This window comes from Uloborus diversus, chromosome 4 (assembly GCF_026930045.1).
Source record: "Uloborus diversus isolate 005 chromosome 4, Udiv.v.3.1, whole genome shotgun sequence".
Taxonomy (NCBI): Eukaryota; Metazoa; Arthropoda; class Arachnida; order Araneae; family Uloboridae; genus Uloborus; species Uloborus diversus.
This window is the reverse complement of record NC_072734.1, coordinates 142,454,302-142,466,723: the sequence shown is the minus strand read 5'-3', so window position 1 is coordinate 142,466,723 and position 12,422 is coordinate 142,454,302. Positions and strand designations below refer to the sequence as shown.

The 12,422-nt window shown below is 35.5% G+C and overlaps 1 protein-coding gene across 1 annotated transcript in view; it reads right to left on the bottom strand.

Moving 5' to 3' along the window:
* Positions 1-840: 840 nt before the first annotated feature.
* LOC129220054 (high affinity copper uptake protein 1-like) overlaps positions 841-12,422 on the bottom strand; it is an 84,430-nt gene continuing 72,848 nt past the window's right edge. Inside the window, exon 5 of the mRNA XM_054854394.1 lies at positions 841-2,497. Coding sequence (XP_054710369.1) covers positions 2,296-2,497 — 202 coding nt within the window. The 3' untranslated portion in view covers positions 841-2,295. The remainder of the gene's footprint in view (positions 2,498-12,422) is intronic.

Sequence of the window (12,422 nt, the reverse complement as noted above, 5' to 3'; positions counted from 1 at the left end):
TGCCAAGGACTTTTCGGACACCCTGTATATTTTGAAACCTTATATAGCAAGGCTTACTTGTAAAAAAAAAAAAAGTCCATTTGTATGGACGCAGTACTTTTTGGTCAGTGACTTTTCAAATATGAAGTGAAAGCGGAATTTTCATTGTATTTTACTTTTTGCTATCGAAGGGTTAAACCTCTGTTCAAGAAATAATTAGCCGATGTATATGGAAAAAATATATCGACTGTACGTCAGTACCAAAGCTGGTTCGCTAAATTTTGATTCTTAAATTTTGATGTTGCAATCACACCTTGTTCTAAATGGTCAGTTAAAGCCTATAAAGACATAATAAAGAAAATGATTGTTGCAAAACGGTGAATTAACACCAGAGATTGTTAAAAGATAAAATGTTTCAAATTTAACTGTTTATGACAATTTGAAATACCTAGGTTTAAAGTACTGTAGGGAAAAAATGAAATTACTTTCCAAACAATCCAATAACTTGTATAGTGTGGCTCTGGTAAGATGTTTGGTTTTATGGTTTTGGATGCGCATATTTATGTTTGGGTTAAAAGAAAATTCTTAGATTGGCATAACGTCAATAATCCTTATCAACCATGCAAAGCCACAGTTTAGAAACAAGTAGCTGCTTTCCTTACCCCTTGTAACAAATAAAATTATTTAAGCTTCAACCGATCGGAAGTTAACTTATCAGAACTCTACTATTGTGGAGTGTTTTTTTTTTTTTTTTTTTTTTTTTTTAAGTCCCTCAAAACCCAAACTCTGCAGAAAAAAAAAAATCTAATGAGAGACAATTTTAGATGCTTTAAGTTAAATGAAAGTTAACATACATGAAAATATAAATTTATTTACATGGATTATATAAAAACATTCAATATATAAGTAATTCATAAAATTTACAAACATTTATACAGTCTTATGTACAATTGACATAGAGATCAAAACTTCGTAGATTCTTTTATTGCTATTAATCACATTTCTAAAAAAGTTTAGTCTTCCTTGCGAAAAGATACAGCTGTGGCCTTTGTCAAGTAAAAATGTTCGATGGCTTTGTTTTTAATGATAATCCATTTTTATGTATTTCCAAGCATAATTGGAAATCAAGACATTAATTTAAAATAAGGTGAACTTCTTTATATCACTAGCATATGTTTCATTGTTCGGTTTGAATTCAGGGAATAAAATTCATGAAGTTATGTTTCAATTGAAGCAAATTGCTTGGAAGTCGAAACTGGCAGATGCTTAATACTTGAATATTTGCAGGAAATGATTGATCTTCAATATTCTATCTTTTCTAGATGCTACATGACACTGTGTTTCATAATTAGAATTCTTTCCCTTGTCACAGCTCTAAAAGGTTTCCAAGTTATACACTCACTGGCCAATAAATTAGAAACCTTTGAGATTTGAATGCATGCACTGTGAAGGGTCTGGAGCGAGTAATATGATATGGAGCATGCTCTGCTGGCATGGAAGTGGTGCCCTGGTGTTCCTCGAGTGTAAACAAACAGCCATGAGCCACCTATAGATATACTGGCAGATCAAGTGCATCCTGCAATTTTGCATTTTTATCCTGATGGCGACGGATGCCTCATGGATGATAATACAACTATACATCGTGCCAGAAGTGTTGAAAATTGGTTCGATGAGCATCAGTCCGACTTCCAACACCTTCTCTGGCTACCGCATTGTCCAGATCTTAACTCCATAGAAAATGTGTCGGATAATGTGGAAAGACGTATGCGACATCACTCTACTCTTCCATTTAATTTACGAGATTTAAAAACCTGCATAGCTGATGCATGGCTTTCTCTGGATGTAAATGCACTCCAGAAGCTTGTAGACTTGATGCCCAAACGAATCAGAGCAGTTATCCATGCAAAAGTTGGTCCAATAAAATATTGATCTTGGGTTTCTAATTGATTGGCCAGTGAGTGTACTTCACTTCAAGATATTTTTAATATCTCATCCTTGCACCTCTTCAAATTCCTTTTTTTTTTTCATGTATCCTTCTACATTATCCCAGAGGGCCAAGTTTCATATGAAATTTTTCATTTAAAAACTGTTTTACATTAAAAAACACCTCATCACGGACTAGAAATATGTTTCAGAATGCTTTAAAAAAGTTTTGGTATAAAAATCATTGCTATTCCGCTCGAGTAACGTTAGGAACTTGTATTGGCAAAAATCATACCTTGTCTTAATCATTCAAATTCTCCATACCCAGTTGAATTCTTCAAACAGTCTTGCAGTTACGTTTTTTAAAAGTTTGAAGTCCAAAATTATGTTACATTAATGGCAATGTTCCGTAATGTCAACCACTGATGCTTTTTTCCATCCGAAGATAAAATAACCAACGCCTGCTCCAAATACAACTCCAAGACATAACCAGACGTTGTAAGTCATAAATATTAACATGAGAAAATAGCTTACTATTATTTGGACAACATGTAATGCAGTCTGTAATGCATGAGCCAAGCTTAGCATTCGATGCCTGCAACAAAGTTTAAAAAAAATTTTAAATATTGAACAAGAAATATTATAACATCAAAATGTAGTTTCAAAATGATATTTACAAATACAAAACATGATAAATTTCAAATACGTTTGACCAAACTATAATCATTGACAATGACCTCAAAAGTTCAGGAATGTCACAAATTTGAGCGATGGTATATCCTGCCCTACTAAAACGAGAAAAAGAACATCATGATCCCCCACCCCCCTTGACAAGACCGAATCGAACCAAAATTTATTTTTAGGCATTTTAATTGTAGTCAATCTCCAAAAGAGAACCCCCACTCTCCACGCCCTTCCTTAATAGGTTTAAAAATCGTAAAATTGCATTTTCAGAACTTCAGTTTCTTAAAACTTCCGGATAAGACCCACTCAACTGCCTTAACATTTCCATACATAGCCTAAAGCGATGTTTTTAGGATTTTAATTTCAAATAAGAGAAAATAATTATTTTTTGATTTATAAATGTTTAATTTTAAAAAGACTTTAATTTCCATTCGGGGACCTCCTCCTCCCCCTTCTTCCAACGTCGCCAAAAATAACTTTGAAATCTCATGCCCTTTCCATCACACTATCCATCCACATCACCAAAGATTGTTAAAAATTGTGTTATTAGAGCCATCAGTCAAAAAATTTCTGGGCAGAGCAGTCAAACTTTTGCTTGCAAATTTCCTCTTACTTCACCAAACACAGCCTAGAAGGGCATTTTTAGACATTCTATTTCAAAAGTTTTCCCAGGAAAAGCACTCTGCTAATCCCTGAACTAAAATTGTTTTTAAAACTTGAATATAAAAAACTTTCTAGGGACAGAACATAGAACAATTAATTCCCAAACCCTGACTTTTATCCTAACGTCATCAAAGATAGATACAGGGTGTCCTGAAAAAGACTTTTTAAAAATTTATAACAGGAAAACTGTATATGATGAAATAATAATGCAGGAAATTCATGTGGTGGGTCGTAAATCCCCCTCCCCCCCGAGTTCCACATTTTAGTTGAAAATTTTTCCAATAGATGGGCGCTGCAGATAGAAAGCCCGTAAATCACAAAAAAATATAGAAAATTACATCATAATTACGAAAATAAAGAAAAAATAATGTCTTCAAACAATCGTCGGCTGTAATCCCATGTCGCAATTGGAGGAAAAATCGGTGAATTTCAGTTTTTCTTTTTTGACTTACCGGCTTAATATGTGCAGCGCCATCTATTGAAACATTTTTGAACTAAAATTTGGAACTCTGAGGGAAAAAATTTAGGGCCCACCACATGAATTTTGTGCAAGAATTTGTTTTTTACCATTAACCGCTCTCCTGTTATACATTTTTGAAAACAGTCAGTCTTTTTCAGGACACCCTCCAGTCTGATATGTGTTTTTAGGCTTCCTATTTCGAAACATTTCCGAGTGAGAGCACTCGCCCCAGCCCGAACGCCTCAACCTATAGTCAAAAATTGTTTCTGAAACTTCAGTGTCAAAAAATTTGTAGCGATAACCCCCAAACCCTGCTTCTCCCTCCGTAATGAGACATGGAATAAAATGTGTTTTTTAAAACTTCAATTTTGAAAATTTTCTGAGGAAAAACCAGTGGTTTCAACTAATTTGGATTCCTATCCCTGAGTCCTACCCAATAATTTGCTCTTTTAGGTCACTAAGTTCCCATAATTCTGTTTTGTTAATGTTTTTAATTCTTTTTTGATAATCCTTTTGACATGCACAGAATCTCTTTTAAAATTTTTGAGAACAGCAGTAAAACATATAGGAGCAGTAAAATTCCTCTAAAGAATATTAAAAAAAAATATGGAGTAGTATAATTTTGATCTCATACACTTTTGATTGTAGCAATTATTATAGCGTTAATGTGCACAGTGCATGCATGGGAAATCTTTTTTAAAAATAAGATGTGATCAATTTTTTTGCACTTTTATCTTTTCCTATCTTCCCCGGAAATTAACGAGAAAGAATGGCATGTTGTTTTTTTTTTTCCATAAATTCTTATAGTCCAGTCAATGAGTGCTCAAAACAGGGGTGCAGTGGCGGATTGGTTCAGGAAATCGGCCCTGGCATAAAGGAATAATGCGGCCCCATAGCTTCTATAGATACTAATTTTTACAAAAATGATTCGAAAACGATACAACTTAAATATGAGGAAATTATTCAAAAAAATTTAATATTTTCTTTTAAACAAAATTTAACAGATGGGATTCGTTTCTATGTTTTAAGGGTGAACAATTGATACAAGATAAGCTAAACCTTTGTTTGTAAAAAAAAAGTGATTTCAATAACCTATTTAAGTTATTTTTAAGTGCCTGGTGCTGTATTGATTATTTCCGTAATGATATCTTCTAACATTACTTCAGTTAGAATAGGGAGGCGAGGGGTATGTGCGACCCCTTAATTTTTTCAAACACATGTATCAATACTGAGAGAAAAAGGAGTAGATTGATTTTCTTGCATATGGGAGTTATTAAACATTAGCATTAGAAACCTAATTGTAAGTTTAACATTGAGTTAGATATATGGGGTCCTGGGGTCTCTCCCCCAGAAATTTTTTCAAATTGTAGTCTTAAAAACACAATTTTAGATGATCTCTGGTGATATTAAGGAGAGCGGAGGTTTGTGGGTCCTCTTCCGGCAATTTTTTGGAAATGAAACTCCGAACTTGCATTTATATATTACAGTGAAACCTCCCTTAACGGACACTTCCGAATAACGGACACCTCTAATTAACGGACATTTTTGCAAGTCCCAGTCCCTCAATATAGGCCATTCCATGTAATTCACTCTGAATAACGGACACTCCGAATAACGGACAGTTATTTCACAAAAAATTTCCCTTGCGATCGTAGCACTTCCGTTTTTTTTTTCTTTTCACAGAATATCTTAGTAACTGCTTGCATTACAAAGCTTTTCATCCTCCACAACTGATATCCCCTCCCCCCGTCATTTCCTTATCACTGTTTCTTGGAATTAAAAGGAAATTGGAATTAAATGAGCAGAGGCAGCGATTGGGGCTTAAAAGTTGGGGGCAGAAAAAAAAAGAACTAAAAGGCATGGTACTTTTTGCGGGCAGCAAAAAATGAAAAAGAAAATAAAAGTCATAATTTTGTAACTGCTAGTTTTGAGAGTATTGAAGCAGATAAGTGAAAACTGATGTCAGTCTAACAATTAACGTACGTTTTTCTTCAGATTTTAATGAATTTTATACCCAATAACTATTCAAAAGTTACGATGAAAAAGAGGAAATTGAGCGCCTTTTCTAATTGGGGCTCTCAGGAGATACAATTGAGCAGACCGGCGCCGGTAGTAGTCGGCTTTATGGCGCCGTGGTTTCGTTGGGTTGATTAATTTTTAAGACATGAAAAAGAGTTGCCCATATTCAAGGTCATATTGCCAACTGTCAATCATGCATCATGCAATAGTGATACTCGAGATAAAATAAATAAATTAACCATAAAAAGTGTGTGTGTGTGTGTGGGGGGGGGGGGGGGGGTTGCTCCGCCGAATCGCCGCCGTTGGTAATGCAAAAAAGAGATGTCAAACTGTTTTAACTGTTTACTTTAATTGATTAAACGCTTTTTAAGACAAGTGTGTGCTGTCAGTAACCTTTATTAAGAAGAAACAGATTAATTACACGTGACGTAAAATGTAGTAAACCTTTCGCAATTGTTTCGATTGTGTTCTAAAAAGGGAACAACAGCCCATTTTGAAAAAGGTAAATTAAGTAGTTCCTCCTAATAGCGGACACCTCCCAATAACGGACAAAACTTCTAGTCCCTTGACTGTCCGCTATTGGGAGGTTTCACTGTATCTTCAATTATGTTAGGAAGATGGGGTCCGGGAAAATTCAAAATATTAGCTCTGAAAACGCAGTTTTAAAAGATTTTGGGTGATGATAGGGAAATGAGAGATTCGAGCAACATCCACCAAGAATTTTTTTGAAATTGAAATCTTAAAAAGGCAAATGTAAGCTTTTTCTGATAAAAACTAGGACATAGACAGTTATTCAGAAGTTAAGTTCCAAAAACGAAACTTTTACCGACCTTCGATGATTTTGGGAGGAGGAGTTATGGCGAGGCTCTCCTTGGAATTTTTTCGAAATTTAAGCTTTAAAAACGAGATTTCTGGCGTGCTTTACTGATGATGACGAAGGGGAAGGGAGGGGGGGGGGCGACTTTCTTTGAAATTTTTCGATGCTGTAGGTTCGGAAAAGGAGTTATGAACGATCTTTTATAGTGTTACTAAGATGAGAGGATCGAGGGCTTTCACCCGGTAAACAATCGAAACATCGGAAAGAGAAATTTGTATTGAGGGGTAATATTTAATACGGAAAGATGAGGTTAGTGGACAATGGAAGATACAAAGGTCTGGTGTACCTGTGAGTCCATGCCACCATGACATGGACTTTTACATGATACAGAATCTGAAAGTGAGAAACGAAGAAGATCGATAGGGAAAGGACTATGGCCAGTTACAAAAATTGCTTGGTGTGTGATGTTTAGATTTAATTTGAGGTTTTAATAAATTTTGGGAATAGGTCAAAGAAATCTTCTGTCCTGATGTTATGGGAAAAGTGGGGATTTGGGGGTTTTCCTCCTCCCTTTTTTTTTCTTTTGAGATTGAAGTTTAAAAAAGGTAATTTTAGACGATGTTCGATGATATTATGGGAAGCAGATGCTTAAAGGGGCCTTCAAAATTTTTTCGACACTGATTTCTGACGCTCTTTAATGATGGGGTGGGGACGTTTCTAGGTCAATTGCGGCGGAAATACTGTCCTCGAAGTTTTTCGAAGCTGAAATCCCAAATGCGCTGTTGTGTGTAGGCGATCTTTAATGACGTTAAACTAAGGAATGGGGTTCGGGAGTTTTCCCCAGGAATTCCTTAAAAAGCTAAGTTTCAAAAGCGCACTTTAGGCAAGATTTGGTGACTAAAAATGAAGATATAAGCTTTTGGATCCCTCTCTTCCCCCCTTTTGGCAACGTCCCAATCTTCTCTTATTTATTTAATTGATATAAAAAAAGGAAAACCCTGTAACAGGTTCCTCCTTCAAAACCATTTACATTTAGTTTTTCCATAGTAAAATTTTTAACTTACAGCCTAGTATTTTTATTTGCTTGAAATGCAAGCTATCTGCGGTCCAGGTAAAAAAACTTTTCTTGAACTGATCTGGTGCTTTGGTGACCTTAAATAATCTTAATGATCTTTGGTCTTTTTTTTTTTCACTTTCTTTCTTTTAAATATCATTCCTTCTTCACCTCTTGATAAATTTTTGTTTAAATTTTCGATTCATACATGATTTTTACATTCAAACACTTAGAACTACTGATGTGACTATTAATTTCAACATATTTTCAATCTCTCTCGCTATACTTTAATTTTTCTCCTAGTTAAACCATATTTCTGGGGCCTGTGTATTTTTCTATATGCATAACTCTGATTTTCAGGATGATATTTTTCATTTTAAAAAAATAGGAAAGGTAAATGGTAGAAAAGGTCGGTGTGTCGGCGGCCCCTGAGAACAGGGTTGCCAGATGGTCAAATCTAGATTTCCCCAATTCCCTTTCAACTTTTCCCCCAAAAGCGATGTTTTCTATCAAAATTCACCAAATTCAAAATTTTTTTTTACACTAATATTTTTATAAAATGAATCGACTCCCTCTAATATTTTTGTCTCTTGAAAAATTTTTTATCCCCAAATAGCCAAATTTTCTTATAAAATTCCCCAACTTTTTTTTCTTCCCATTTTCCTTTTTTTTGTCTTCTTTATCTTTATCTTTCTTTATCTTTACTTTAAAAAAAACTGAAAGTCTATCTGTCTGGATATCGTCAGGATCTCTGTGACGCGCACAGCGCCTAGACCGTTCGGCCAATTTTCATGAAATTTGGCAAAGAATTAGTTTGTAGCATGGAAGTGTGCACCTTTAAGCAATTTTTCAAAAATTCGATTTTGTTCTTTTTCTATTCCAATTTTAAGAACATTTTCCCGAGCAAAATTATCATAAGATGGACGAGTCCATCTTATTCATATATTATGATTATATTATGATACCAAGTTATCATAACGTGGAACCGTAACGTGGGCAAGCCAATTGGCGAGAAATTCATCATGCATTATTTGTAAATATACAGGGGAACCAATAGACCTTTTAATTTTCTACTTTGGGCAAAGCCGTGCGGGTGCCATAAGTCATAAATACAAGCGCCTGACCGAAAGATAAGAAATAACCAAATATTTTTTTCTACTCGCATTTACTACTGCTTCTGCATGTACATTTAAACTATGAATTTTGTATATATTTATCCAAGAACATTCTTCAGCACAATTATATTTACCTTTTTCACCTATCAACTAGTTGCTCACGCAGAACAATAATATGAATTCCATAAAGTTGAGCAAAGCTAAACCAACGCTGTTTGATACAACCAATGTAACTACTACTTCTTGAAGTGAATTTAAATACGAAAAAAAAATCTTTTTTCCCCGAGGTTTTTTTTTCCTCCAGGATTTCCCCAAGAAAAAATTTTTCCCCATAGAATTCCCCTCAAAACCCATTTCCCCAAAATTTCCCCAGAGAGCACCAGATTTCCAAAAAATGGGGAAATTTCCCCCAATCTGGCAACACTGCCTGAGAATCATATTTTTTGATATAATCATTTTTAACCTGAAGGGTTGGTTTGAACCCTTCGAGGGATATCGAGTGAGAGAAACTGAATATTTTATATTTCGCAAAAAAAAAAAAAAAAAAAAAAAAAAAAAAAAAAAAAATGTTAGAAACGCACATTTAGGAGGTTTTTACTTAAATAATCTTCATAATACAGAATTTTGGATGCTCCAAATTGTGTTTTAAGATTGCATTTTCTGTTAAAACTTTATTGAAAAAATCCTTTTTGTCACTTTTATTGCAATTGTTATGAACTACAATTCATAACAATTGTGAATTGCCATTCATAAGTAAAGTAAATGTGAATTGCAATTCATCGATGAAATTGAAAAATGGACAAAAGTATTTTAACTTTTAAATACTGCCCTTGTTTTGCTGTTTTTTATTGCATTACTAAAATTAAATTGGCGGCCCCATTTCTGAAAACTGGGCTGGTGTAGCACCCCCACGGCCCCCTTAGCGACGGCCTTCCCATAACGGCACCCTTCATCCGCGGGCTTGAGCCCATGCGTAAAGAGGGATTGAAGCTAAAGAATTTATGTAGCGGTATTTACATTTTACTCTTTGTAGACAGCGCAACTGATCGGCCCGAAACATGACCGGCCCAACGGGCAAATGCCCGGTTGTCCGCCGGGTGTATCCGCCACTGCAGGGGTGTAGCGTGCATGGAATATGCGATAATTTTTGACTTCAGAATATTGTTGGGGGTAGTTAGTAAGTAAACATACTAAAAGTCCCCGACCCTGGGGTGTGAGCTAAAGGTGGGAGGGAGGGGGGAAGAAAATTTTGGGCTTTTCGAGAAAATGTCGGAAACGGTGGAAAAAATGAGTTTAAAATAAAAATTCAAGCTAAATAAATTTACTATGAAACTGTTTCTACACATATGTGTCAAATTTCTAATAATTTTCCGGGTATACGTTATGAAAAATCGATGATTTTCGGAAAAATTCTCTCTTTTTGTCAAACATTTGCTCCTAGTACTTCCCAGGATCAGTATTCATGAAAATTGTCAATGACAAAGTTGTAGAGCTTTAAATTTCCTTCAATTTGATATGCTACTTTGTTATATTTTATTTAACCAATCAAAAGGTACAGAATTTCAAACACGCACATGTTTAAGGGTTGGGGGGGGGGGTCGTAAAATTATGACTTTGTGATAAGGGGGAGGGAAAGAGTAAGAAGTGTGACATCAAGTATTTTTTAATACGAATATGTTTATAAAAAATAGTTTATGAAAAGTACTTTGTGACAAATGGAGAGGGGGTCAAAATGTTGAGAAAAAGTGTAACATCATTTATGAACAGCCTCTTACCAAGAAATCGGACAAAGATTTGCAGAAGTACGTTTATGCAGTATGAATTATCTCCATACCCATTGCATTATTTAACAAAAGTGTAGAAAGCCAGCATTTCCAGGGTAAGAAATTTGTTATTAATAAGTAAACATACTGAAAGTCCCCCGACCCTAGGGGGGAGGGGTGTCAAATGTGGGACGGGGGAGACAAATTTTGTGGTTTTCGATTATATCTCGGAAACGGCAGAAAAAATGTCCCGAATAAAAGTGAAATTTAACTAAATTTATTTTGAAATTGTTTTTCTACATATACGTCACATTTCCAGTGGTTTTTTAGGTATGCTTTCTTAAAAACCAATACTTTTCGGGGGGGAAAAATCTCTTTATTTTTGTCTCAGATTGTCTGTGTCAAGCAGGCGCTCAAGGGATCTTGTGCAGCGATCATGTGGCAAGGACCCTGACAGTTTTCTGTGTCTTGAAAATCCACCAGCTGAACACTTGAACTGCAGATTCAAACCTGATACCAAAGAAATACGAAGCCTAAGCCTAATCACAGCGACACCCATCTGACAAGCAATCAAAAACTATGAAGTTCTAGCATGTACTCAGTTTCGTTACTCTTATTGAAATGAATATGTGACGCTAAGCAGGATAATGAAAATTTTAATAATAGAAATAAGGTAAATGTAGCTGACGGGTAGCACCTTTTGGTAATTATGGTTTTTATTACATTATTATTAATCATATTTTGAAAGTGTTTATATGGAATATGGACTGACAGTAATTAGAAAATGAAAATATCATCTTTAAGGTGACATTTTGGTTCTATTCTGAGGCGGAAGGGTCATGTCACCAGCAGTGGAAAAGTTGTTCTTAGAAATTGGTAATATATTGATGTCATCGTCGTCCCCTTCGTCCTGGATAAATATTTTGATTCCGTTGTTGCAACTGCCCTCGCAATGCAAGCTTACGACAGAGTAGTCTAACGATGATTTTCAACAAGTGACCTCCTGGTCACTTGTAGAAAAGCTATCGGTCAAAATCATCTTCCAGATTCCGTCAGGAGCAACATCCGATTCCGAGAGTTTCAGCACGAGTTCGCCATTCCTCCTTTCCCAACCCCCCAATCCGGTACTTCACCATTAAGTTCCTAGCTACAGGTAAACTTGGTGGTACGGCAGAGTTAGAGATCAGTCTTGATGTTTGCAGCTACTTTGATAAATGATCTGTAACGGAACTCATTGAGGGATTTTTCTGTGGCTAGAGCACCATACCATGAGAGACAGATCTGACCCCAGCAGCCTCAATGGATTCAGGGGAAGAAGAACTGTTGATATATACCTTAGATACATGTTGTATGATCTTAAATTTCTGGCAAAATGTTGTGATCAGTTGAGGATTTGGCTATCAAGAGGACAACCAGAAGGACTTCCTCTCAAATAATAGCTACCGAAGAATTTTGCCATCTGATGATAGCCGTCTTTGCAATATCAACGTCAACATCACTTAAAGCTCGGAGCGTATTTGTCTCGTTTTTCAGCAGCTTCATCAGTAGCGGATTTGTCAGCTGACTGTTATTATGAAAGTTGAACAGAAACCTTCTTGTTTGACCGTCGTTTCAATTTTCTAACAGACGTTGATGTCCATATGGTTTATACAGTCGTCTCTTTTTGCCTAACACTTTTGCAGACTATCCTCAGTAACAACTAATTCTAATTAAATTAAACCAATGTCGTTATCAATTTCCTTAAACAGTATGTATAGTGCTGACTTTCTGCAAGTTCTCAGTCCACCAATTCATACTGCATATACGTAATTTTGCAAATCTTTGTCCGATTCCTTGGTAAAGAGCTGTCCATAAATAATGTCACACTTTTTTCAACATTTTTAACCCTCTACCCCCCTCATCCCTTTGTCACAAAGTTCGTTTTACAGGATGCTTTTCATAAACA